Below are 27,369 nucleotides of genomic sequence, written 5' to 3' on the forward strand. Positions count from 1 at the left end.
TTTGTCCGCTGACGGCTCCGCGCGCCATGGCGTCTCACCGGTACACCCCGGGCACCTCGAGCGCCGCCGTTCACAGCGAGACAGCCGCCGCTGGAGCCGCAAAACCGGCCCCCTACTACGGTGAGTACCGGACCTGTGTGGACGGCTGACAGCTTCACGGCTGTTTTATACAATTTTGTACAACACACAGGCTTTTTTTTTGTTGTGTTTTGTTTTTTTAGGTGAGGATAGTTAGGATATCATTTTGACCGTAAGGTCACATAACTAATAGTGAAGCTAATAGGTGGATATTATTATGTACAATAGTTATTTTGAAGTGATTCCAGCCAAAACAGAAACTTATTATGATGAGACAGACATGAGCTTTCTCCATGTCACTTTAATAACTCAAATTCATTTCATTAGAAGACATAAAAAGTCATAGCTAAAGTGTAGTATCTCGGTTGTTTCCCATCTCTGACCTCGTGCAAACACTGTGGACATGATGTGGAGGACGGTTGAATTGAAATTTCAAAATAATTTAAATTAATTTCAAAATAATCATCATCAAACCTTGCTGGTTTGCAAACAGCAACAGATAGTGTGTGTGTGTGTGTGTGTGTGTGTGTGTGTGTGTGTGTGTGTGTGTGTGTGTGTGTGTGTGTGTGTGTGTGTGTGTGTGTGCATGTGTGTGTATTTGTGGATAACCTCTCTCACTGAATGTGGTGTTTTCTACTTTATTTTTTACAGAGTTAAAGTTTAATGTTTGGAAAAGACACACTGAGTCTATACTGTCAACGTTTTTTGTCTTATGATGGAGCTGGTTTTACAGAGACACATGTCCAATCACCTTATCATAAAGCAAAGCTAGCACAGTTTCAGATATTTCTGTACTGTGTATACACTCTGCATCTTCTGTATTTAGAAAATATAAAAACAGAAGTTTATATTGACATATGAAAAACCCAGTCATGATTTGAACCTCTGTGCTGAAATGACCGTGTGTGTGTGGATGCTGGAAACGAGGCAGACATTTGAAAGGAAAATCATGTTGCATTGTTCCCTCTTCTGGCTGATTACAGCGCAGCCACAGTCCTCCACACAGGCTGTTCTAAATTTGTATTTAACTCAAAAACAAAAATTCAAATGATGTTTTGCAAACAACCTGCACCCCACTTATCTCAGTATGCTTTCTACTGATTTTCACTTTTCAAGGATGATCTAGCCTTTATTGACGTCATCCTTCCTAATGTAGTCAACAGGGACCGTCCCAGAGGACGCTGTGTGATGTGGTCTTTAAAGATGACCATGTCTCAGTTTTTTGGTTTGAACATGCAGGATACTGTAGATGGCTAAAGTGTCGTTTAAAAATAACCAGCGACAACAATACCACCAAGGAAAGGTGCTTTGTACTGAGCCGACTGTGGCTATTTTGGTCGGCAGCAGGACACAGATTAGCTGAGTATTACTGCTCGCTAATGCCATCAGCTGCCCTCAGGTCTGTTTGCTGTAGCTCCACACTTCGCCTACCTTCTTGTACATGAACTGCCTGCTGCTTGAACTGAAAATATGGTAAATAGTAGAGATTTTGCTATATCAAAGCAAAGTTTTTGTTACTGTTGTATTCTTTTGCATTTGTTTGTCCATTATTACACAATGGAAGGACATGCGTGCTGTTTATAAAACATCATACAAACAGGGTTGGCAGTGGACAAAGACAGAGAGTCGGCATCCAAATGATAGAAAAGTTAGAGGATACAGTTAGAATAACAAACAGAGCTACAATGCGATGAACTGAGGAAATATAACAGCTGCTCACCTCTGGAAGAAATTTGAAAAAGCTGTGCACAGTGGTGAGATAACTCCAGAAAGATCCCAGAAAACAATAATTAAGTAAATAGTGTATTTAAAGATTTTAAAGAGATAATAATGACAGGTTTCAGTCAGGCGTCCTGGTTGACGTTTAGCTCACTTTCAGACCTGTAGTCTGGTTTGTTTGATCTGGATCAAGAGAAAAAAAAAAAAGAGACATGGTTTCCTTTTAGTTTTGCTCCATTTCATGTTCACTCTGATTTATTACAAGTGGAGCAAGAGGACCAAGAAACTAGGAAGTCTCATGAACTGGCAGGAGGCTCACTGATTGGACAGTTTCGTTTAGGTGAACTCATGTATTGAATCAGATTTCAGTGACTGACAGCAGGTCAGTCTGTGTATTATATTGTTACACATCAAAGAAAATCCCTGCACTCACGAGCTGACACGAACATGCATTACCATGGTTACCGAAAGATTTGCAGAAGTAAATGCATATACAGATCTGTTAAGATGACCTCCTGAACAGTTCAGTATCAGCAGATGGATTTAATATCTGGTTAGCGTTTAAATTCATGATAAAATCATAAATATATATACATTCATAAAAGACTGTGGTTGATCCATTTGCCTGCAGACCAGAACCTGCTTTGAAGCTGACAGAGACCCTCCTTTTCAGATGGTCTTGGTCCGGTTGTTTAGTCAGCGCCAGCGTATTTGTGTTCGGGTTCTCTTGACGGTTGAATTGAAAAACTTCAGGTTATTGGAGTAGAAAATAAAATATAGGAAAGAGAAGGTGTGTCGAGCCGCAGGCTACAACTTCTAACATGTTGAGTAGATGTGCAAGCAGAGTGCAGCGGTGTGTAAAATAGAGAAAACAAACCAGAGAAATAATTAAAAACAAACTGAAAATTCCATCAAACCAAATTATAATAATTACTGGAAAAACTGCATCAAAAAAAAAAAAAAACAAGCACAACAGAATGTAGAAGAAAGTAGAGCAGTTTCAGAACACTTACAGAGGAGGAACAGTAGAAAATAAATGTGAGCAGAGAGGGACATAGAAAGTATAAAGGGATGTAATAATTGTCAGTTTTTGAAGGACAACACAGATTTCATATTCATGTGGGAATTATTTTTCTAATAAATAAATGTTTGCTTTCCTTTGCGTTATTTAGCTTTACCTGGCAAAATGTTTCACAAGCTAGTCCAAAAATGGTGAGATTTAAAAAAAGAAATCGTATAAAGTTCTATTTAAAAAGACTTCAAAATGCGGTTGTTGTAAAGGCAAGTTCTGGAGTCTGTTTTTAACCATTTTTAAGATTTTTTTTTCCCCCACATTTATCCTGGATCGACGTTGGACATAATGCTGTCCTCAGGAAGTGTGAGTTAAACCGAATTATCACAACGTGTGTGGTAAGAATAGTGACTTTGATTCAAAGTCACCTCACACAGTGTCTTTGCCTCTATTACAGATCATATCCTGTGATTTCCTCGATGGCTAAAATGCTACAGTTAAATAACAGAGGAGTGTAGTGAACACCTCGTTACCCACCTCCACCTGTAATGTTAAACATTTTTAACTTTTTAGCTGCCTCAGAGGGAAACGGTCAGACTTTTCTTCATTAAACAAGAAAGTCACAGTTCTGATGGCGACACTTCGGTTTTTAACCTGTTGCTTGCTGCTGTAAGTGTAAATGATGCTCAGACGGTTTCTCTCACTCAGATTTTGCTCCAGTAGTTTCAAATCTCACTTTGATCTTGAATCAGTTCTGAGTTCATTCACAGACTTATGCCATCAAGTTGCTGATAGAGCGGGAATCGATTGGACACATTGGAGATAAGCAGCTGGTACCATCGGCATTGTCTGTGGAAAATGATGCTGTGGTTTCTAACAATGCTGCGTAGTAGTAGCATATACAGGCTGAAGAGAACTGAAGCACCTGAACCACATCAGAACAGGCCAGAGAAGCCAACCCAGAGTTTTAGTCTGTCTAGCAGAATATTATGGCCCTCAGTATCAATGCATCAGTTAGAACAACTTTCCTGATTATAGCTCATTGGCTGATAAGCCTTTCTCTAAAAAGCAATACTTTTAAAAAGCGGTTAAAAGGCAGTTTATTGAACACTTGAATAGTGGAGTGATGAGGAAACTGGACCGGAGCAGTTTCTGGTGAGTGGTTGGAGTGGAGGCTTTGCCTCGGTTAGTAGCACATGGATGACTGAACGAACTGGCAGAGACTGGAGGGGTGAGCTGGTGTTTAAATATTGCATCTGGCTGAGGAGTTGATGAGTCGGTCTGGAGAAGGTGTGCAGGTGGAATGGCAGGAGAAGGAGCAGGAAGACCATGTTCAGCATATAAAATGGAGAGAGACAAACTGAGTACAAACATGGAACAGTGGGAAGAAGCCAGGGTTCACCTTTTAAATTATTACAGCTAACGGACAAAACATATCCCAGAGTATAAAGTTATTATACTGTCCACAGCATTAATTCCACCAGTACGACAGATTCATGTCACACCTTCTCTGCAGAAAACTCTCTTCTCTAACACAGATATTGTTGTCAGTCACTGATTAGTTCCTGTTGCTTTTAATCCCAACCATTGTCTTTTCAAGCTATATAGCTCCTTCCACAATCAAAACGGTCTCAAAGCACTTTACAGAGACCCAGAGTCTGACCCCAGAGCAAGCACTTAAGGAGACAGTGGCAAGAAAAAACTCCCTTTTAACAGGAAGAAACCTTGAGCAGAACCTGGCTCAGATGGGGGACCCTCCTGCTGATGGACGGGCTGGGTGAAAGGAGGAAAAGGAGGAAGATAGGACAGCTGGGAATGGAGGAGAGGAGGAGAAGGATATGCAACATATAAAACATGATACAAACAGAGTTGGCAGTGAACAATGTTTGAGGGCCAGCATTCAGATTACAGAACAGTTAGTGGATACTGTGTGCTCAGCAGGTTACAGCTATGATAGGAAACAGAGCACAGAAGCAAGAACCTGTCATGATTGGTAATTATTTACATTACAGTCTGCATAGAATATTAATCCAAAATCTATCTGAAGCAGAGTATGGAATATGTTTTTACGCAAAACAATCACGAAGTGACTTAATGGCCAGTATGGAGACAAAGAATCGATGACTGCTTGGAGGGCTCCGGTGTGCACCTGACAGACCTGAACTTGTGTGTCTGACACGCAGCAGAGGCACCTGGCTGGAATCAAACTGTGGATGTTGTCGTTATGCATGAGCATGAGCTGTAACCATTCACCTACCGGGGCACTCCCACTTACTTTCATTGACGTCATGCACAAGCAGATGGCCTCCATCTGTCTGTGGGGTCTCAGTGTGAAAACAGACCTGACGAAAGCTGAATTGACACACTCAAACACACACACACACACACACACACACACAGTAGTCATGCGCTGCTCTTGGAATGCAGCTGAATAATATTTGATTTGGGGCAGCAGGGGTGGAGGGACGAGAGATCTGAATTTCAGATTTCTCCCTCTGTATGTGTTACATAACTGATCTGCCACTGGAGTCGAACACCATCAGCACAATGTGTCTGTCTGTACAGTGTGTGTGTGTGTGTGTGTGTGTGTGTTAGTGTGTGATGAAGAAGGTGATAGGAATGAAAAGAGATCCTCAGAGAGATAGCAGACCGACAGCAGCACACAGTTCTGCCTTCTGACTACGCTGCAGATGAGTCATGGAGCTGAGAAACTTCAGATTTACTGTGTCATCATACAATCCAGGCTAATTTTACATCCTGCCTTTACACAAACCTGAACACTTAAGAAGCCTCTGGCGGTGTCTGTCTGCTCTTTGGTGTTGAACAGGTAGAACAGAGTGGATTTCCAGAAGTGCTGAAACAGAATGAAACACTATGAGGCCTCTGTGCTCATTGAACAGCCTGGCAGATAAATAGTTGATATCCATGATCAAAGACAAAAAATAATCAATCAATCGAACTTCCTTCTGAGGTGTGTGACTCCTTCTGTACCAGCTTCCACCTTTTCTTCACCCTGACAGAGACATATTGCGGTTGATAAATAGATGAGAAGATCTCTTGGGAGGGACGCATGGTGGGGAGTCCAGACTTGTCCTCCTCAGCTCTCAGCCACACTACCAGGTCAGCACTGGTTGCCCTAATGGACTTTGAGTCCTTCAGGCTGCAGATGAAGACCTTCCTGAGACTCTTCACTGATTTGTTTGTTAGTGACGGGATCTGAATGGGACAAATGGAGCTTGTCAGGGACCCCCCCCCCCTCCATCTTCAGGTCCCTCTGATGGTGCTATCAGCACTGTCCATGCCATGAATCTAGCAGGGGAAGTGGCCAGTCCTCCTCTGGCCTAAGGAGCTGCTTAGTCAACTTGAAGGGGTGGGTCGGGAATTCCACTCTCTTTCTTGCCCTCTCTCTCTCTCTGTCCTTCCATAGCTCTCCATCCTCTGCAAGGTCCAGAGCTCCTTCCTTAGGATTGCCTGAAGATCTCCTAGGCCGGCCTTCTTGACCTGTACCACCTTCCTTTGGCGTGTACACTGAGCTTGGCTGCCTCTCATAGTTATAATTGTTCGTTTAATTTTAAGACATCATGTGCTCCTGTAGTGTAATATCCACTAGCAACTACAGCATGATGAAACTTATTTAAGGTTTTGTTGAGACACTGACATTACTTGGTTTAAGCTCAGGGAAAGATGGTGGTTTTGGTTTAGTACTGAATAAGTTAGCCCTGCCAAAAAGCTGTGAGGATTCAGAAAATAGAATAGAAATATGCATCCGGTAACCGATGGTATTTCAATGATAGAACTGCACATAATGTTGGAGTGAGAACAGAGTGGGAGGAATGAAAACACAAAAGTGTTATATTTCTACATTATAAATCAGTTACAAAAATGAGATGAAGAAGAAAACGAAGTTAGATGCAAAAGCAATAAAAGCACACTTTCAGTTAGCCTGCGACCGCCAAGCCAGACAGGAAGTCGGTTTTTAGCTGGGGAAGACAACACGGACTCTGATTGGACGTTACATAACAATCCACGACTTTGATGGCTGACAGGAAGCAAGAGGATGATAGAGGATGAAATGTTGTCCTCCCTCTAAATATTTCCTGTTAGCCCCGAGATGTGAACTTGACAGGAAGTGTGTGTCTCTTTCATTATGTGGGGAAGTGCCTTTGTTTTTTGTATGTTTGCCTGTTATCACTGTGTATGTGTGGGTGGCTGCGTAGTGAATGTGAGGTACGATGCAGCTGATGTTTAAATCTTGACAAGCAGCGTCTCATTTCCATATCTTCCGTGTCTGCGTGAAGGAGGGAGGCAAAAGAAACATATTCAAAAAGAGTGAAAGAGAGAAGAGAGGAATAAATTACAGTCTCATTTGCATGTTAAGCTGTAAACCTCAGCCCTGCGAATAAACCCTCAAATCAAAAAGTCACACACGCTACATATCACACCGTGCATTACGCACACTTTCACACCCTTAAAAGCTGTTGGTGTCACACACAGTTGCTTCAACTTTAAGCTAAAATTGAATCTTTAGTCCAGTTTATTCTTTTTTTTTCAGTTTAGTTTTTTTGTTATAATGTTGCACATGAATAGAATGTCCCAATCCAAACATCAGTCAGTCTTTAAATCACCTTGACAGCACAGAGAGTGAAGAGTCAAGGGGAAAAGCAGTATTTTTTGCATAATTTTAGTGCAAATTTAATTTATTCTTCAACATTTCTCAAACCACTTCAGCAATATAGTCCAGTTTTTCACTTCCAGCTATACGTAGCAGTTTCATTACTTCCCCTGGCACCGCAATAAGTTACTCAACTGACAGCAGAAGAATTGGCTACAGTTTGGATCATTGATTTGATCACTTTTAAAGCAGAAATGTCCAAATTTCACAATAAATTCCAGTCAATTACAGCATGTTAATGTGAGCATGTTTACAATAGTAACATGTGGACGCAGGCGTGAGATAAGAAATAACAGAGCAGCTTTAATTGGCCTGACTGTGACCGGTCAACAATAACTAACCATCTTCTACACAACTCAGTCACTGTTTGCTATTTTCCTCCCTTCTCTCCAGGTGGTGATTTGATTTGGTTCAGTCATTAAAGATTTTCTTTCTTCTTTTTTTTTTCTTTTTCCAGGAGAACCACATAAGTTTGATCCTTCCTTCAGAGGTCCAGTCAGCAGAAGGTAACTCCACACCTCCTCCTTTGCAAATGAAGCAGCAGAGGTACTGTAGTCCATGTAGTCTTCACTGGTCGTAGTTTCAGGGGTGAATGGATGAAATAGCCTCCACCCTTCAGTTGCATGATGGTACTTTATAGTCAGTTTTGAGAGCACTTGTTTAAAGAGGGGAAGAGATGCTATCTCTGCTTAAATACACCACCTTTGGTGTCAGATGAAGAAGTAAGATAATAGGACGCATGATTGACTTTCAAAGTGAATGGAATCGGGTGAAGACAGAATAAGAGCACAATGGAAATGTATTTTTCATAGTTATGTGAATTACGGAGAACATCATGTGGAATTTTCTTTGACATATCCAGTAGAGAGGGACAGGATGTTGTGTTCACTAACACTTCCCCCAACATGATTTAACAACTGAGAGCAGTTATCACGCAGGCCGTGACATTAACCCTCTGTCTCCTAAACCACTAAACTGTTCTCCCATTTATACTGTGGAGGAGACATAATCATTTTCTGGATCAGAGGCAACCTTTTGTTTTTCAATTGAATGAACACATGAATCACTACATTTACTAACAACAGCGATGCACAAGGAGGTGGTTTGGGGCTAAAGGTCAGTGTCACACCAGATCCTAGAGTTCACATCCACAGTCCCCATCTGTGGTTTAGGGAAAGATGGTGGTTTTGGTTAAATGTAAATAAACAGTCCTGTGAGAGTCTGAACATTACTATAAAAGAGTTTAATAATGTTGTAGTCACTACAAGTGGATATTGTACTGCAAGATTAGATTTCTAACATATCTGCAACTTGCCAAATACATAAATCAACATATGCTCATTAAATTTGCTTGTTGCTAAAGTTGTTAAAAATTGAAGCAGCACAGGCCGAGACAGCCAGACTTTAAGTCCCTGGTATTGGACAAGACACCGGATTCTTCCAACCTCCACACCCAGGTGGAGGTAACCATGATGATGTCACCAGAAAATTTCGAAAAAAAAAAAAACATTATTCCCAAGGAAAATAAATGAAATTAAAAGTTCATTTCTGGTGAATTAATCTGCAGTGGAAGTAAATTGTTTCCCCCACATCACCTAGAAATCTGACTTCAGTCCTCACTGTAATAATTAGCTTTCACACACACACACAGCACAAATACAGTGTGGTAACCGGTCACGCACACCCATATAATTTTGATCTATAATTGCATCTTTTCAGCTGTGTGACTGTGAGGAACTCTGCAGTTCTTATTCAGTCTTTAATCCCTCTCTTGTTCTTTTCCTAAAGAGTAAAACTCCTCTCTCCCTCTTCTTCATTTAACTCCAGCTCGCTCTCTCGCTCTGCCGACACACTTTTCCCCTCATTGCTTTTTCTCCTTTATTTCTCTATCTCTCCCACACCAGGGCCAGAGGCAGAAGTAATTAAAGAACGAGGAGCTGCTTTCTTTACAGTACAGCAACAAATGCATTTATCTGTCGTGTTTTGTCTTTGCAATCACTTCTCTGACCACGACCGTGTTTGCCTCATGAATCATGATGATTTTTCAGCTATGGTCACAGTTGGAGCTGAACATACAGAATCTGTATCTGTGATATACAGTGGCACAGAGGCAGCATAGTAATCATGGATCCACAACAAGTACAAGCACATACAGACTTTTTGTTGTTGTTGTTGTTGTTTTTTGTGAATTTTGCTGCAGTGGTTTACAACTCGTTTCTTCTCTGTCTCTTTAGAAGCTGCACTGATGTCTTATGTTGTTTGATCTTCATCATTGTCATCCTCTCATATCTGGCCCTGGGGATAGTGGGTGAGTCTACACACACACACACACTCACACTTTCAGTGCTCTGAGTGTGGGGAAAAGACTTTGATCAGGCTCTTCTTGCAGTGTATTCTCCAGTGAATAGACGCACACACATGGTCTTTGTTGTTTCCGCTTGCTCTCTCTCACTCGTAGCCACGCTCGCCATAATACTACAAGTGTGTTTGCGTGCACTGAAAGAGCAGCTCCTTATTTAGTCTTGTGGTCGAAAGAAAGTAGGCCTGCACCGACCTCTACAGGTGGAACGTTCTCACACCTGTGTGGCAGCTGGACACATGAACACAAAGAATCACACTGTGTCATACAGCAGCTGTCCGGGTTCACGTATGGGATGTGCCACAGCGTGGGTAATGGATAGCTTTGTGGCCTAATAAAACTATCCAGGCTAATTAAAACTGAGCTTCCTGATGTAGTTTTATTTGGCTTGTGTTTTATCCTCGTTGATGCTGTTTGTTTATTGGCTTATCCAGCTATCACAAGAGAGAAATATACAAATTCAGCATTCATTAAAAACAGCAAATACTCAAATGAAATCACGGATCACTCCTCTGAAGATGTAGAGCAGATGATTGTAGAATCTCTCTCTTTTTCTCTCCTTCTGTCTCTCCTTTTGTGTTTCCCCCGTCAGTGGGCTTTCAGCCGCTCACTGCGGGGAGCACTGGTTTCCCTGGTTTATGTCTTCGCTTCCCGTGCCTCATTCACATTGATTGTGTAAGTAGATAGTGGTTTGAAGGGGGGTGAGAAAAATCGAGAGACATTTTGTGAAAAGAGAGGAGAGAAAGAAAGAGAGGAAGGGAGGGGGACAGCTCATCACTGGGACACACAGAGAGAGAGAGAGAGACGTATGAAAAATGGAGGCAGTGGAAAAGAGGACGACAGTGAAAGAGCAGAAGAAAATCTCTTTGTTGCCAAAGCTGATTGATATGTTCAGTGGCTCCTGAAGTCACAGCAGGAGGTCGAGGAGGAAGCTGAATTAAAGCAGTTTTTTACAGGAGAGCTGGGAGAGAAGGGATGTTCTGGAGTTTTCAGCCATCAGCGCAGCCCAGTTTCTACATCAAACAGTCTCTCGCTCAAGGGCTGACACACTAAAACTCTGATGCTGTTCAGCCACTTCAGGAGCTACAGTAGCTTACAGTATCTATGATTTTGCTTTTGAAACTATGCACTGTAACTTAAAAAAAAAAAAAACACATTAAACAAAAGAAAAAAAAAGAAAAATCCCTGCAAAGTAAGAAAAGACGTAGTTGGGTCACGTGATGGCATCCTGAGCCATCTCTGCAGGAAGTGAGAGGCAGTACGACGCTGCTCATGCTCCAGTCGCACTCTCCTGTTCCTCCAGTTTCAAACAGCAGGCAGAGCGTCCACTTCACCAGTGGATGAGTATGAGATCATCCCTGTCTCAACAGGCACTGCTGAAATCCCATTTACTAGTCTGATATCACTGAGGGGGTTGGACCACCGGAGGCTTTCCAATGCTGATTTCATGTCTTTGTTTCGTTTATATGAGATGTGCAAAAGATGTGTGATGTGTGATTACAGATAGACAGAAACAGATCGAGCTAAGAATTGTCCGGTGCTGTTTACCTGCTGCTATTACAATCTGTGCATCTGCGTGCATGTATGTGTTTGTGTGTCGCTTCATATCCTAGTATTACCTCATTCCTATGTTAGTACAGAGCAGGTATGGTTAATGGAGCTCAGAGAAGTGTTCCACTGATGTGTGTGTGTGTGTGTGTGTGTGTGTGTGTGTGTGTGTGTGTGTGTGTGTATAAGTGTAAGACACCACTGGTGACATCATCCCATAAAGAGGATATGAAATCCACTAATCCCACTTTGCACACAGACGTGCGAGCACTGACCACACTAGTCTTCATTTGTGCACACACACACACATACTTTCACATGTGTGTGCGTACACTGCGTGTGATCGCACGGGTGACTGAACAAAGTGCATGCATGCACACTGACATAAACACATAGTCACACTCACAGGTGCACACACACACAAACTAAAACAAAGACTGTCTCCAAAACCACATCACTCCAGCTCTGCTACTACCAGACATGGATGACATCATTCCCAATGACATCACCCTCACTCTCTCATTCATACCCCCTGTCTGTATGTTGTACTTAGCCCCCATCTCCTCCACATCCCCTTCTTTCTAATCCCTCCTCCTTCCATCAGCTCCACACACACACACTCTCACACAGAAACTGTAACATATCAACACAATCTCTCCTTTTCTTCTCTCATTCCACCGTATTAATAACATCAGCCATTTTCCCGCACTGTTGATATAGGAATGTGTCACAGGATGAGAAGGTAACAGGTGTAAAATGCATAGATGCTGGATGGGCAGGTCATGAAGAAGCCGAGATGGACAGTCAGTGTCTCCAGGCTTCTGTACCGTTTTTAGAAAACAACTCACAAACGTAAAAAATAAATAAATAAATAAATAATATAAATGTAAAATCACTTCACACACATTTGATTTTACATTTCAGCCAATCACAGTCATGAGATTTGTTTAGACTAATTTTATGCCACTGCAGTGTTTTCACTCAGAGGGATAATGGATGGGTGAAAACCAAAGAAGGAAAGAAAAAGGCATCATTTAGTCACACACACACACACACGTGTGCGTCCCTCACTGTTGTGTGGTGCAGTGCTATACAGCAGCCATTTGACTGAGAGAGATTTGATTTTTAGAAGCATTCGAATGAACAATTTCAATGCCCATAAACTTCAAATTAAATCAGAAAGCTAATACTATTACAATAACCAGGTCTAAACCTCGTCTCCACACTGTAGAACTTGTTATGTACCATTTATCTGCTCCTTGTTTCTCTGTGAAATGAACTTTCTTGTCTGTCTGTCTGTCTTTCTGTCTGTGTTGTCTGTCTATCCAGCCTGGATACACGGGGACCCCAGGAAGGTGCTCCATCCAACAGACAGCTATGGCCAGTTCTGTGGTCAGAAGGGAACTCCCAATGCGTAAGCTCCTTTGTTGGTCTGAGGCTCCAGAGAAGTATAGTCTTTGAAACAGAGTGAAAGTTTTCCATAGGTTCATAGTAACCCAAAACCCATGTGGCACAAGCAGTAATAGTGCTAATACTATCAATAGTAGAACTAATACTGAAAGTTGGACTTGTAACAGAAGGACTAGTTGTTGTGAACATGGGTTGGAAAATGTCACCAGAGTTCACAACATCATAAATGATTAAATACTGATAACACTGACTGTTAACCTGTAGTTCCCCTAAGAAAACCTTCATCATGTGATGATGTTAGTGTTGATGGAGCAGATGTAATGTAAAGCGCCATCATCATAATCTAACAGTTTAATCAGTCTAATCCCTCCCTGTGGACTCCAGAAAGAAAAAAATATCATCAATAGTGCATATACTGTAATCGGAATATATACTAAGAAGCATAATTCTGAATATTTCAGACACGTTAGTCTGTGAGGCTGTTTGCTTTTTACTGTAACATGATTCTGAAGGTTGGAAAAAAGCAGAATGGCTCTTGGTTATTATGGGATGTTGGCTCTTTGAGTGGCCCTGAGGCTCAGAGTGAACCTGTGCCCCCATCCCTGAATAATCTGCCCAAAGTGGTCCTCAGGTTTTGAGAAATGTAAAATTACACTTGTGTCCGCTTCTTTCACTTCAACATGCAAACACAGTACAGCGGCGTAATGGCAGACCTATCCATATATCTCCCATTCATCTGTATCTCTGTGAATAACATGTCCAGGCTCCATTTGACAAATTACAGGAGTGTGTGTACAGTGGCAGCACACTGATAACACACTGCTTCCGTCCTCTATGTTCTGGCAGAAGAAGGCTGCGTTTCTTGGCTGTATTTGAATGAGTCTTTGACATGGGACAGACCGCATCAAGCTGTTTTGATGTATTCAGGGCCGCGGTACATATTTACAAACCCTTTACAGGAGCAGAACCAAAATTATAGCAGTACAAGCATTTTAAGTCTACCCTCTACCTTCTGCCCCCTGTCCTTTACCCTACCCTACCCTTTGATCCTTTGTTCTCATCATAAAACAAGAACTATGCCTTGTTGTCTATTTTTCTTATTGCTTTAGATAACTGGCCTAATGTAGAAGGTGCATTCAGGTAATCCCAGTGTGTGTACAGCACTCTGTGATAGCAGGCCGTGATTCATTTTCATATTACACACATCTTCAGTAAACAGTTTTTCCTCTGTATTTATTCCATTATATTTTTACACTCACAGTAGAGTCAGACAGCAGTTTAACCACAAGACATGTTGCTATTGAGTTGTTGTTGTTTTTTTGTTTTTTTGTTTTGTTTATTGCAGAAAGAAGCCCATCCTCTTCTATTTTAACATCTTAAAATGTGCCAACCCGGCCATACTCATCAACCTACAGTGCCCCACAACTCAGGTACTCAGGTTTATCTGAGCTATACTCAGACTGTTCCTGATCTAGCATAAGATAAGTACTTGTCTCTGGAAGCAGATTGATGTTTACTAGCTGACAGCAAATTTACATTGTCATTGATAAAGTATCAGTGTGATCCATACGTCCATAACTGTAGTATCTGTATCTGCCTAAAATAAATTAACAAATGTACTGTCTGTGTCCATTTTCTTCCAGATGTGTGTGTCACAGTGCCCAGACAAGTTTGCCACCTACTCAGAGATGCAGCTGCAACACAAACTCAACAGGAGTTACTGGGAATATTATAAACAATTCTGTAAGCCTGGATTTAATAACCCTGACAAGGTACCAATACCAATTCTAAATAATACACACAGGTATTATTCAGAAAGCTGTACACACAGCAGTGGTTTAAAAAAATATTACAGTACAGAGTATATTGTAAGAGTTACAGTGGATTGTGTTTAAAATCTCAGATCTCAGAGTGTAACCAAAAATTGCAGTGTCCTCTATAGTCCCCTCAGGACTATGTCTCTGCATCTTACAGCGTGATTGTGTCACCATTTAGACATTTCTCTTCTTCGTCCTCATGCAGATCAAATATCTCCTGTCTCCTCTGTTTCTTCCAGCCAGTATCTCAGGTTCTACGAGATGAGGACTGTCCCTCCATGATCATACCCAGTCGACCATGTAAGGATGAGATACCTCGTTTCCCACAACTAAAGCAACATTTCATCTAATTTTTATTTCAGTGTTGAAGTTTAACAGTTGCTCATTTAACTCCCCATTTGACAAAATTAGATTCTTCTTTCTGACTAAAATCATTTAATTATCCTGTCCTTCTGCTCACTCATGTACATCTTTATTATTATTATGAATCAGCAATAAATTATTAAATTGTATTTCCATAAGTGATGGATTTGCTAAGCAGCTTTTGTCCCATGGTGTAAAAGCAGTTTCAGAGGAGGACTCTGATTATGAGTCATTATTCTGAATTCAAATTATATGGAAATAGTTAAACAATAACTGTGTGTGTGCGTGTGCGTGTGTGTGTGTCAGTTCTCCAGAGGTGTCTTCCAGACTTCATCACTCTGAATGGGACGGTGACCGTAGCTAACAGAACCAGGTTTAAAGATGCACTGGAAATGCCGCGCAGTGTCACTGAGCTCCAACACGCTGCCAAGTACTGCAACTTCTGCTGCAACATTTCATTCAACAGCACTGATGAACTAAAGCTGCTAAATTTTATCCAACTGATGCTTTTCACACCCCGGACCCAGAGCCTTTGTCTGCGTGTTAACACTCGTTCCTTTCTCCTGCACACAGAGGTATAACAGGACTGGTGGACACTAAGGAGATGGGCATGAAGATAATGGAAGATTATGCCAAGTCATGGGCCTGGATACTCATGTAACTACACAAGCAACACACAGCATTTGTGTACACACACACACACAAATACAGATAGCTGTCTATTGTGAGGCTGACCAGTACAGATGCAGTGTTACACCCCATTCTCTACTTGTGCTACTATCTCACTATGTTTTAGCATTTAGCATTATCTTATAGTAACTGTTTGTGCATGGTGTTAAAACAGTCTCATGTTGTCTCCTGATCATCAACCACTTAGCCCGTCAGAACTAACTCCACGTGTTTATGGTCACAGGTAGTAGCAGCCACAGCTCTGCCCATGGTTGACATCCATATATGTTGCATTAGCGCCATCTGCTGGAAAGTGTTTGGTCCTTCTATATTTGTGGATTTTGCCTCACACAAAACGGCTCAAAGTGATCCACACCAACACATTTGCACTGAAAAAAAGTTCTAAATTAGAGACACAGATTTACAGATACAAATCACTTTACATTTATTTGTGCATTGTGTTTTACGAGTTGCGTAACTTTACATAGTTTCAACACTATACTTGTGGATACAGTATTAGCTGTTGAGCGAAGGTTACATAGGTTTACTTTAAAGTGCATGATTTTTTTGGTTGTTATTTGTTCACTATACCTTTTTAAAACCCTGTGACAGAGGTCTGCTGATATCCTTGGCTGTTAGTCTGGTCTTCATCCTGCTGCTGAGGTTCACAGCTGGGTTGCTGCTGTGGGCTACCATCATCACCGTCATACTGCTGCTGGCATATGGTGCGTGCTTAGGGTTTCTACCAGATCTTACTGTTCTTTATCCAGTCGTGCAGTGAGAATACGTGATCATCTCTCCCTCTACTGCTGTGCAGCACTGGAGGTGACAGTAAAGATCTGACTTCAGCTCAGTTATGTCATGAAATGAAATGAAATGAAATAATGGAAGAAGCAGTGAAGACGTTTCTGAAAACCTCCTGTTAGCATTTTTCAGATTTCTCAGCGAACGTGCATGTGTGTGTACAGGTATGTGGTACTGCTCCATGGAGTGGTCCCAGCTCAGACACAGACCAGGCTCCGATGTTGCCATCGTAGAAGTGGGCATGCAAACCGACCTACAGGTCTATCTACAGCTCAGACAGACATGGATCATATTGTGTAAGTCTGTCTGTTTAGTCTGATTTCACCGGGAATCTGTCATTAGAATCCAGATTCTTACTTTTGGACATTTAGTGTCGCTGTTCTTAAATTAAGATGATTTTTGATAATTATCAGATAATATTACACAACTGAATTTCAAACGAGCAAAAGCAGAAATGCAACAGATGAAACTGCAGCTACCTTGGCCCCTGAAATGATTAATCGTGCTATTAAAAGTGTGTGTTGTTTGTGTTTGTCAGTGGCGTCTCTGGGAGTGGCCGAAGCGACCATCTTGGCGATGTTGATCTTCTTAAGGAGAAGAGTCCTCGTGGCCATCGCCCTGCTCAGAGAGGCTAGCAAGTATGACCTCTGAAGACAGCAAAAACAGAGCAAACAGCAAAGGAAAATCACAAAAAAATTTGATGTTCGACTGTCCTTCACATTTTTAGATGTTTTTTATATATATATATACGGTGTAAGGATCTTTGTTTTCCTGGCCTTATGATTTCTCTGTTGTTTCAGAGCCATTGGTCACATCATGTCCACGCTGTTCTTTCCCATCGTCACCTTTCTCTTGTTGACTGTTTGCATCTCCTACTGCGCGGTTACTGCTGTGTATCCTTCAGAGTGGTCACAAACAACAATCAGAGGAGGTGGCCTACAGCACCACTGATCAGACACTTACAACGACTCCCCGTGACTCTCAAGGTGTTAACTACCCCACATGAAGGTTAAAAACCTGGACTCCCCACCAGTCAGTTAGACCTGAAGGTGACAGCCCAGTTGCCTTTGTATAGCTTTTGGAAACACCTTGACCTGGATGACTGAGAATCCTCAGAGACACATTATGTGAACATTTCGTAGTTCACAGCTCAGAGATTCATTTGAAGAAGTCATACTCATGTTAAAATGTGTATATGTGGGCGATCTGTATCATTAGCATTCTAACCCGTTTGTAAGATTTGTCTTTAACTGCCACTGTGAAACCAGTTACCTGGCATCCTCAGGGGAAGCCATCTACAAAGTGATGTCTCCTGATGTGAGCTGCCCCTATGCCAACAGCACCTGCAGTCCTGAGGTACAGTACATTGTCTTCAGTTAAATAATCAACTGAGATTCATTTTGCACAAACGGCACAAACCTACTTAAAGACACAGTAAATAACTCTCCTCTGTTCTCCCCCCACGTCTCTATCAGACCTTCAACAGATCCGGCGTCTCCAGATCGCCGTTGTGTCTGGGTTCTCAGTGTCTGTTTGCCTTCTATGGAGGGGAGACGCCCTACTACCGCTACCTCTTCCTGCTGCAGCTGTCCAACCTACTGGTCTTCTTCTGGCTGGTCAACTTCAGCTTGGCCCTGGAGCAGTGCACCCTGGCCGGGGCGTTTGCTAGCTACTACTGGGCCAAGAGGAAGCCTCAGGACATCCCACCATGTCCACTCTTTTCATCATTCAGCAGAGCTATCAGGTCAGGACACGCTCTGAGTAGGAAACACATGACAGAGAGTCTTATGTGTCACACTGTAAAAAGCTGTTCCCCTGTCTGTCTCCCGCCAGGTATCACACAGGGTCTCTGGCATTTGGAGCTTTGATTCTTTCAGTTGTCCAGCTTCTGCGGGTCATACTGGAATACCTGGAGCAGAAACTAAAAGGTTCCCACTAACACACTCACAACTTCTCCTTACATCCTTAGTACTGCTGCAGTTGTCACTACTATCACTATACTGAACTTGTACGTGTTTATCCATGTAGGTCTTGACAATAGCCTGTCCAGGTTCATAATGTGCTGTCTAAAATGCTGTTTCTGGTGTTTGGAGAAATTCATTCGCTACATGAACCATAATGCGTATATCATGGTGAGCTGCGTCAGAGTACTTTTTAGCATGAGTAGTTTGAAAACTAGCTATATACACTGTTCATTTTGTCAACAACAGCTTTGCGTCGTCGTCATGATAGCTGTGCTTTGTCTCTGCTCCACCAGGTGGCGATCTATGGGAAGAACTTCTGTACCTCAGCCAGAGAAGCCTTCTTCCTGCTAATGAGAAATGTGGTCAGGTAAAGACGTTTACCGCTGCTGCTCAGTAAAAAAGAAGGACGTTCCTGCACACTGCTATGGCTCAGCATCAACATTTATCAGTCATACTAACATTTCAGCCCGTGTGGACCTTCATTACTATTAGTATTAAAAGAATTCTCACAACCATGATCTCAAATAGATAGAGATAGAGAAGAGCAGTGTGCAGGAGCATCCTCAGACATGGATCATCTCATTTGCAGAGCAGATGTGAGCCAGGTCAGTTAGGAAAAGTTAGCATTTTTCGCTGGCTGAGACTGAGTTTTGAACACGTGTTAGACAAATTTTCTGTCCCTGTCTCTACAGGGTTGCAGTCCTGGATCGAGTAACAGACTTTCTGTTGTTTCTGGGCAAAGTGGTGATAGCAGGAGGAGTAGGTAAGAATCAATGCATTCTCATGTTTATGGTCCATATTACACTGCTACTTATTTTGAAATATAAGTGTTTAAGAAAATTATAACTGAGTATAATGATCACACTTGTGGGAGAACACTTGTAGACATTGTGTGTATGTGTGTGTGTTCCAGGTGTGTTAGCCTTCCTCTTCTTCACTAGGAAGATCCCTGTTATCCAGGAGGAAGTGCCAAATCTCAACTACTACTGGGTTCCCCTACTGGTCAGACTCTCTCTCTCTCTCACACACCTCTCAACGATGGTTTCAAACCAACATGTCTCCACACAACCATCCAAAAACAGACACACAGTTTCTGACTTCTGTGTTTTTCCCATCAGACTGTGGTGATAGGCGCCTACCTGATTGCACATGGCTTCTTCAGTGTCTATGCCATGTGTGTCGACACGCTCTTCCTCTGTTTCTGTAAGTACAATACTGTCATCACTGTTCTTAGTACAGTGCAGTACTGTTTTGTAAGACAAAGATAAAATACAGTACAGGTAGCCTGATTTCAGAATGGGCTGTGGTGCACTGAAAACAAACTGGTTTAACAGGCTGCAGTGGTCATAATGGAACAAAGTTTATACACCTGAAATCTGTACCACTTACTCCCTTACTGCCAGCGACAGTGGTATCTCAGTGGTGGCATGATTCCTGTGTCCCTGGAAACCAAGTCAAGGCTCTGTCTCAGGAAGTCACAAATTCTAGGGAAAAAAAATTGAAATGGTTGCACTGATTTGAATCAATCCTACAGTCTTTACTCACAATATTCATTTCTTTTCCATGCTGCTGTTTAACAACACTAATCTTTTCTTATCTTTTTGTCTCTTCTTCATTTATAATCACCCTGCTTTCCTGCTGTACTAATTCCCATCCCTCTATCTTCATCCATGTATCTTCATTTGAAATTTGTCATCAAACTCTCAACTATCGACTCCCTCCACCTCCATCGTACCCCTTCATCCATCTATCCTTTTACCATCATCCATCCATACCTGCTTTTTTTCCCCATGCTTCCCCTTGATCCATCCACCCATTTCTTGGGCCAACCAGGTGATGACTTGGAGAGGAATGATGGTAGTTCAGAAAAACCTTTCCACATGTCTCCAGAGCTGCACAGAATTCTGGGAAAATCCACTCAGTCACGGTGATATCTTGTCCTCCTTGTCCACCCCACTCTGTCTGCCGCCAGTCTGGTCTGTGTTTATCAACCTGTGAGGGACAAACAGCAAACAGCCCTGTCCAAATCCAAGAGTCTTGTCAGGGTCTCCACACTGACCACACTGACCGGTGTGATAACTTACTGAAATGATAGAGGAGGTTAATGATGCTGTACCGCTGTTGGTCCCACAGGGTCCTGGAAAGTAATATTTAAACCCTCAAATCAGTAAGTGAGAGGAATGTTTAACTATACATTTATGCATGATGTGTGACGAATGTGAAAACTTTGTGTGTGAAAATCAGTTTAGGTGGAAAATGAGTGTGGCCTGTACAAGTAGTTGAATCAGTAAACAGTATAATGACATCTGTACCTCACTGGAAACCAAGATTCAAACCCATGAGGTCACCAGGATGTTTCTAGTGCTTTCTTTTTAGATAGTTTAGTCTTGACATATGAGTTTTCTCGTGATGTGGCAGAGGAGGCGGAGGGAACGATTCTAAAGAGACACATTTACACAGAGACAACACATTTATTGAATCTTATGTGGCCAAATTTCACCACAGCAGGAATATGATGAAAACACTGTTCAGTTTTAGTCACTATGGGTTAAAAAATGTTTTTCTTTTTCTGTCTGAAACCAAGTTTAATGTAAATTTTTACTCCTGTTCATTTTTATAAGATTCGTTTTTGTATTTGTAATATGTTTCTTTTTTTTAATTTGTGAAACTGATTAAAATATTAAAAACGGTTCATTTCTTAATAAAAAAATAGATTTAAATATTTTTGTCTAATAAGTGATGACACAAAAAAGAATTTTAGAATTTAGTTCTAATGATTTGTTTCTGTGTGACTGCATGTTGCACAATGTTTAGTGTCTGCTAGTGATTGGCTGATTGCATCAAATGCATGATGATGTCACAGGCCTATGCAACTTATAAGACCTAGCAGCACGCGTCACATCATGTTTAACATGTGTTGTTCTATCTTACACTGTAAGTAACTATCAAGGAGAGGATTTGGAGAAAAATCATCGAATGTCTGTTACATGATTCCAGCTATTGTGCTAATGCTAACATTACAACAAGCCAAGTTAGCATTAGCGTTAGCAAGGAGAAAATTTGCCTCGCATTTGGTCTGAATGCACTCAGAGTTAAATCTGTTACTGATTTGGAAGCTAAAATGCCACATGGAAGCTACACGTAAAGATTTAGAGCTGACAGGTCAAAGGTCAAACTATGCTCAGGCTTTGTTACAACTGTGGTGTTGTTATTGCCCAACGGACCCTCAGATCTTCAAATGTGCTCCCGACTCTCTGTATGTACACTCCGATGAGGAGAAAGCTGTGTCCCCCACGGGTAATAGCATAAAACTGTGTTTTTCTCATTGTGCAGTGCTGGACCAGGAGATGAACAATGGCTCACTGGCTCGTCCTTATCACATCACCAGCTCCCTCAGGAAGACCATTTGTAGACGTCTAAGGAAAGACATGAACAGAAAAAGACATAAAGCCAAAAGAAAAACTCCTGCCTCTAAAAGAAGCTTTAATCATTTTTTTAATAATACTTTTTTATGTGCATCACATTCGTAAATATTCATTATCAGACACTTAACAAGTATAATCCCACACTTACTTTCTTTACATATGGGCATGTAAATACTGTTTCAAGACAGACTTTTAAAAAATGTGAACTGGTCCTTTAAAAACTCCTAAGCCTCAATAATTAAATAGTGAAGCAGACACATCTGCATTTCTCATACCCAAACAATAAAACGGGTGGTTTATATATTGTCTTGCTGAATGAGGTATACTTCATACGTCTCTGAGGGGATGGTGGCTTCAGTTATGATATTGTGCTTTCTAATTCAACCAATAACCCGATTTAAATTATTATTTTTATAACCCCATTAACTGAAAATGGCATAGAGGGAAAGCAGATTAGTTCATAAATTACTTCATAAATTCGTGTCCTCAGCTTCTTCCCTTTCCTGTAGTTCTGTTCTTTCTCTCTTATCTTCTGCTGTCGCTCTTTACAGGTTCATCTGCCCTTGGATCTGAGGAGGCTGGATCTGCTGCCGTGGGCCATCTACTGCCCCCATTACTAGTCTCATTAACTATTATTATTAGTCTGACTATCATTAGTTTTTCAACTGTTATTGTTTGTATTATTATTAGTCCTGCTGTTATTATTATGTAGAACCTGCTCTAGGCTATGTTCTCTTTCCTCCTGCTCTCTCCTGCACCGGTCTAGTCCTGCTCTATATGAAAAGTGCCTTGAAATAACCGTTATGATTCAGTGCTACATCAATAAAACTGTGTTCCAGCCTGCTTTAGCCTAGTTTGCCCACCTGATCCTGACCTTTGCCTGAACCTGTCTTGTATTCCTGACTGCCTGTCTGATACCAACCCTTGTCTGAAATGAGTAAAGAGCTTTTTGCTTTTAACCTCCTGTTTCTGGAGTCTCACATTTGAGTCCAGACTTTGTCAGAACTGTTACAGTGAACAGCAGTAATGCTTGTTTTGTGTGACTGACTCTTCTTCTAACTTCTTGTCAAGTCAGTCTTACAAGAGATTTTTATGTCAGTGCATCAGGGGAATGAGTACATTTTAACTAGTTAAACAAAAGCAATTACCAGTGACTAAGAAATTTTAAAAAAGAATTACAATCATACGCTTACCATGGTCACTGTTGAAGTCATGCTCTAGTGTGTCCTCTATCAGTCTATAAAAAGCACATTATTGGTGGAATCACTGTATTGGGAACTTTAAATACAAAGTTAGATTCAAGTGGACCATGAGAAAATGTATATACCATGATATTTTTGACACATAGGTCTACAAAGACTTTTCTATCCACACAAATGCAAGCCATCTGTGATGCAAGTAATAGATTCCTTAATGGGTTTTTTGGGGGGATTTTCATCCTCTGTAGATGATGTCAGGTACCCATTGTCTCCTTAGAGATGGTTATCCTTTCCTGGAGAAACCACTTGCCTTCCTTACACCATACAAGGTCCATCTGCAAGGCCAGGTTCACTAGGCTCATTCTGCTGCTGAAAGAGCATTTGGGATGATATAGGCACACTGGAGGGCCACACTGTTTCAAGGCCCCTGGAGGTCAGTCCAAGCTTTGCTCCAGGCATCAGTGCTTGTTGTGCATTTGTGCACAGTCTGTGCCTCAAAATGAATGACTTCCTTGATTTTTACACTCCCAAGGGTGCCTGATTTTCAACCATTCAGTTGTGAGTAAACACTGAATATAGTTTGTTTACAAGAAAACTCTAGGGTGCCTTTAAGCTATAACTCCAGCTCTTATACAGACGTTACATTATTTGTGTGTGTAAAATTTACTGTGCGTGTTTTGTTTTTTTCTATACTGTCAGTGCTTTATAGGTAAGTAGGGGCAAAAAGGCACCTCCCCGTCGGGGAATCGAACCCCGGTCTCCCGCGTGACAGGCGGGGATACTCACCACTATACTAACGAGGATTGGCACAAGCAAAGACGGTAGTTCAAGCATTATGAATGTAAACCACTGTTCAAGGAGGAAAGGGGAATATCAAGAAGAGCGTTGTAACCACACTCACTTATTCATTGCCCGTCATGTCTGATGGTAGCAGCTTACTTTATGAACAAAACTTTATACACAATTAATGTAAACACTCGTTTGCTTGTTCACTAGAAAACCACCAAGGGGAGGAGGAAGGAGTCTTTACGCTCCATCTCTGGTCGGACAGGGCTGTGTGTCGCTAAAGTAAACAATAGCCTAAATAAAGCGAGCACTTAAAGTGATGTTGATTTTTTTCGGTGGTCTTTTCAAGGTGGCTGAAATGCGGTTTGCTGCTGACAGTATTCCTGTCTGCTTCTCCAAACTTGGTGCGTGCCGACTGCCACCTACTGTAGCTAATACACTATCACTGACAACGTTTCTATTCGTACTATGATTCATAGTATCTCTCTCTCTCACACACACAATCTATGCTGGCAGGCTAAGCTAACGTTAGCTTGACTTGTCCAATAGCGACGTCACGACCTCCACAGGCCCATTGTGGGTTTAGGGCCTTAGGGCTTAGATTGTTTTTAGATCAGATCGTATTGTATTTTTAACAGAAATGGATGTTGACTACGGGTCTAAAAAATAAAGCCAATGCGGAAGTACCTTAACGTGCAATACCACTGAGGGCCGGTAGGAGCTGGCTACAATCCAAAAATCGTCACCTTCTCTCATGAAATACTAATTTTTTTTTCCACGTCATTATAATATCATTAACAGAATTACTCCGTCGAATCATTGTCCGCTGAAAATAATTTCCAGTTAATTAAATATGGAATGCTATATTTGGAGGCGTGGCTGTTTGATTGACATTCCTGGTCGAAAGTGATTAACAAGTCGTTTGGAGAAACTAACATTTAGATTCAGTTTTGTTGTAATCGTTGTTATTTTTTGTCAGTGGAATAGGAATTTTCCACAGACTTTTTTTTTTTGGTTCAGCGTAATTACGGCGTGTTCGGTTTGTTGTACCAACAAACCCTCTGAGGATTCCTGGTATCCACTTTTTTCGGTAAGTATTTATTTTCTTAATGGTTTCCAGTTTTAATGACCTTTGTATGTAATTTTTGCACAGTGCACTCCAAACGTTGGTGCGTTTTTCCTTTGTGCTCCGATCAGAAAAGTGGAGACAATTAGCATCACAGTTAATATTACAGCTGATATGAATTGTGGATGCGCCTTGCTAACCAAGTTAGCGAGCTAGTGCTAGACGTTAGCATCTGCTATGCCGACGGTATGCTAACGCCGGACTGGTGGTTAACCAGCATTAATGTACGTCATAATCATCGTTGGTGAGGAGGGCGAGCGCCATCTACTGTGCTGCTGGGGGAGCAGCAGAAGAACAGAAGGTCACTGCCCTCTATCGTGGACAATCCACCCCAACAACACACTGCAGAGACGGAGGAGCTCGGTCTCCAGTAGACTCATTCAGCTCCACTGTCGTAAAGAATGTCTCAGGAAATCATTCCTTCCCTTCAGCACAGCCCTGTGCAACAGCTTACTGTTGTGTGACAGATGAACACTATTTTATACTGTTGTATGTGTGTGTGTATGTATATATATACATCTAATCAAAGATTAGAGAAAAAAGTCCAAGAGCTGAAAACATATTTGTTTATCAGAACTTTTTTCTTTCCTCGCTTTCCTCTCCCATCACCTCACAACCATTCTATATATAAAACTATATGAAGTAGGTCAAAGTAGACCCACCTCCTGCTGTTACATTGCTAACATGCTTCTTACATTCTGATGTTTCAGTAATAATAATCTATGCCATATAATATTATGTCAGTCAGAGGGACTAAACCAGTACTTTTCCCTTAGTACTTGTACAGCATTTTACTGCTAATACCAGTGTACTTTTACTTAAGGGAGTATTTTTGCATTGCTGTATTGGTACTTTCAGCTAAGTAAAGGATGAGTGCCAGGGAGGGCACTAATCATTTAGACATTTTTTCAGTTAACAAGAGGTTTATCTATGAAGGAATAGATGAAGTAGAATAGAAAAACCTTTCCACATGTCTCCAGAGCTGCACAGAATTCTGGGAAAATCCACTCAGTCACGGTGATATCTTGTCCTCCTTGTCCACCCCACTCTGTCTGCCGCCAGTCTGGTCTGTCTTTATCAACCTGTGAGGGACAAACAGCAAACAGCCCTGTCCAAATCCAAGAGTCTTGTCAGGGTCTCCACACTGACCACACTGACCGGTGTGATAACTTACTGAAATGATAGAGGAGGTTAATGATGCTGTACCGCTGTTGGTCCCACAGGGTCCTGGAAAGTAATATTTAAACCCTCAAATCAGTAAGTGAGAGGAATGTTTAACTATACATTTATGCATGATGTGTGACGAATGTGAAAACTTCGTGTGTGAAAATCAGTTTAGGTGGAAAATGAGTGTGGCCTGTACAAGTAGTTGAATCAGTAAACAGTATAATGACATCTGTACCTCACTGGAAACCAAGATTCAAACCCATGAGGTCACCAGGATGTTTCTAGTGCTTTCTTTTTAGATAGTTTAGTCTTGACATATGAGTTTTCTCGTGATGTGGCAGAGGAGGCGGAGGGAATGATTCTAAAGAGACACATTTACACAGAGACAACACATTTATTGAATCTTATGTGGCCAAATTTCACCACAGCAGGAATATGATGAAAACACTGTTCAGTTTTAGTCACTATGGGTTAAAAAATGTTTTTCTTTTTCTGACTGAAATCAAGTTTAATGTAAATTTTTACTCCTGTTCATTTTTATAAGATTCGTTTTTGTATTTGTAATGTTTTTTTTTTTTAATTTGTGAACCTGATTAAAATATTAAAAACGGTTCATTTCTTAATAAAAAACAGATTAAAATATTTTTGTCTAATAAGTGATGATACAAAAAAGAATTTTAGAATTTAGTTCTAATGATTTGTTTATGTGTGACTGCATGTTGCACAATGTTTAGTGTCTGCTAGTGATTGGCTGATTGCATCAAATGCATGATGAAGTCACAGGCCTATGCAACTTATAAGGCATAGCAGCATGCACCACATCATGTTTAACATGTGTTGTTCTATCTTACACTGTAAGTAACTATCAAGGAGAGGATTTGGAGAAAAATCATCGAATGTCTGTTACATGATTCCAGCTATTATGCTAATGCTAACATTACTACAAGCCAAGTTAGCGTTACCGTTAGCAAGGAGAAAATTTGCCTCGCATTTGGTCTGAATGCACTCAGAGTTAAATCTGTTACTGATTTGGAAGCTAAAATGCCACATGGAAGCTACATGTAAAGATTTAGAGCTGACAGGTCAAAGGTCAAACTATGCTCAGGCTTTGTTACAACTGTGGTGCTGTTATTGCCCAACGGACCCTCAGATCTTCAAATGTGCTCCCGACTCTCTGTATGTACACTCCGATGAGGAGAAAGCTGTGTCCCCCACGGGTAATTGCATAAAACTGTGTTTTTCTCATTGTGC

General features: G+C 41.3%; 1 protein-coding gene and 1 non-coding gene across 4 annotated transcripts; one reads left to right on the forward strand and one right to left on the reverse strand.

Annotated features, from left to right (window-relative positions):
* On the forward strand, positions 1-22,756 carry LOC121192967 (choline transporter-like protein 5-A). 3 transcript variants are annotated; one of them, XM_041055035.1, is made up of 22 exons: positions 1-120; positions 7,939-7,987; positions 9,716-9,789; positions 12,718-12,802; positions 14,144-14,228; positions 14,442-14,570; positions 14,855-14,915; positions 15,285-15,408; positions 15,552-15,635; positions 16,260-16,372; positions 16,616-16,747; positions 16,990-17,089; positions 17,252-17,344; positions 17,720-17,807; positions 17,927-18,195; positions 18,285-18,379; positions 18,480-18,583; positions 18,709-18,782; positions 19,108-19,178; positions 19,329-19,417; positions 19,534-19,618; positions 22,392-22,756. In XM_041055035.1, the coding sequence occupies exons 1-22, from the start codon at positions 27-29 to the stop codon at positions 22,550-22,552; spliced, it is 2,259 nt and encodes a 752-aa protein (XP_040910969.1). In that variant the 5' UTR covers positions 1-26; the 3' UTR covers positions 22,553-22,756. The 3 variants fall into 3 exon arrangements, with proteins under 3 accessions (XP_040910969.1, XP_040910968.1, XP_040910970.1); XM_041055034.1 differs by having other exon boundaries at positions 21,749-22,534; XM_041055036.1 differs by lacking the exon at positions 22,392-22,756 and adding an exon at positions 20,249-20,365.
* Positions 22,757-23,770: 1,014 nt separating this feature from the next.
* On the reverse strand, positions 23,771-23,842 carry trnad-guc. The gene has a single exon. It is a non-coding gene; the product is annotated as a tRNA-Asp (tRNA).
* Between the last annotated feature and the right edge of the window lie 3,527 nt (positions 23,843-27,369).

Source organism: Toxotes jaculatrix, chromosome 14 (genome assembly GCF_017976425.1).
Source record: "Toxotes jaculatrix isolate fToxJac2 chromosome 14, fToxJac2.pri, whole genome shotgun sequence".
NCBI lineage: Eukaryota > Metazoa > Chordata > Actinopteri > Toxotidae > Toxotes > Toxotes jaculatrix.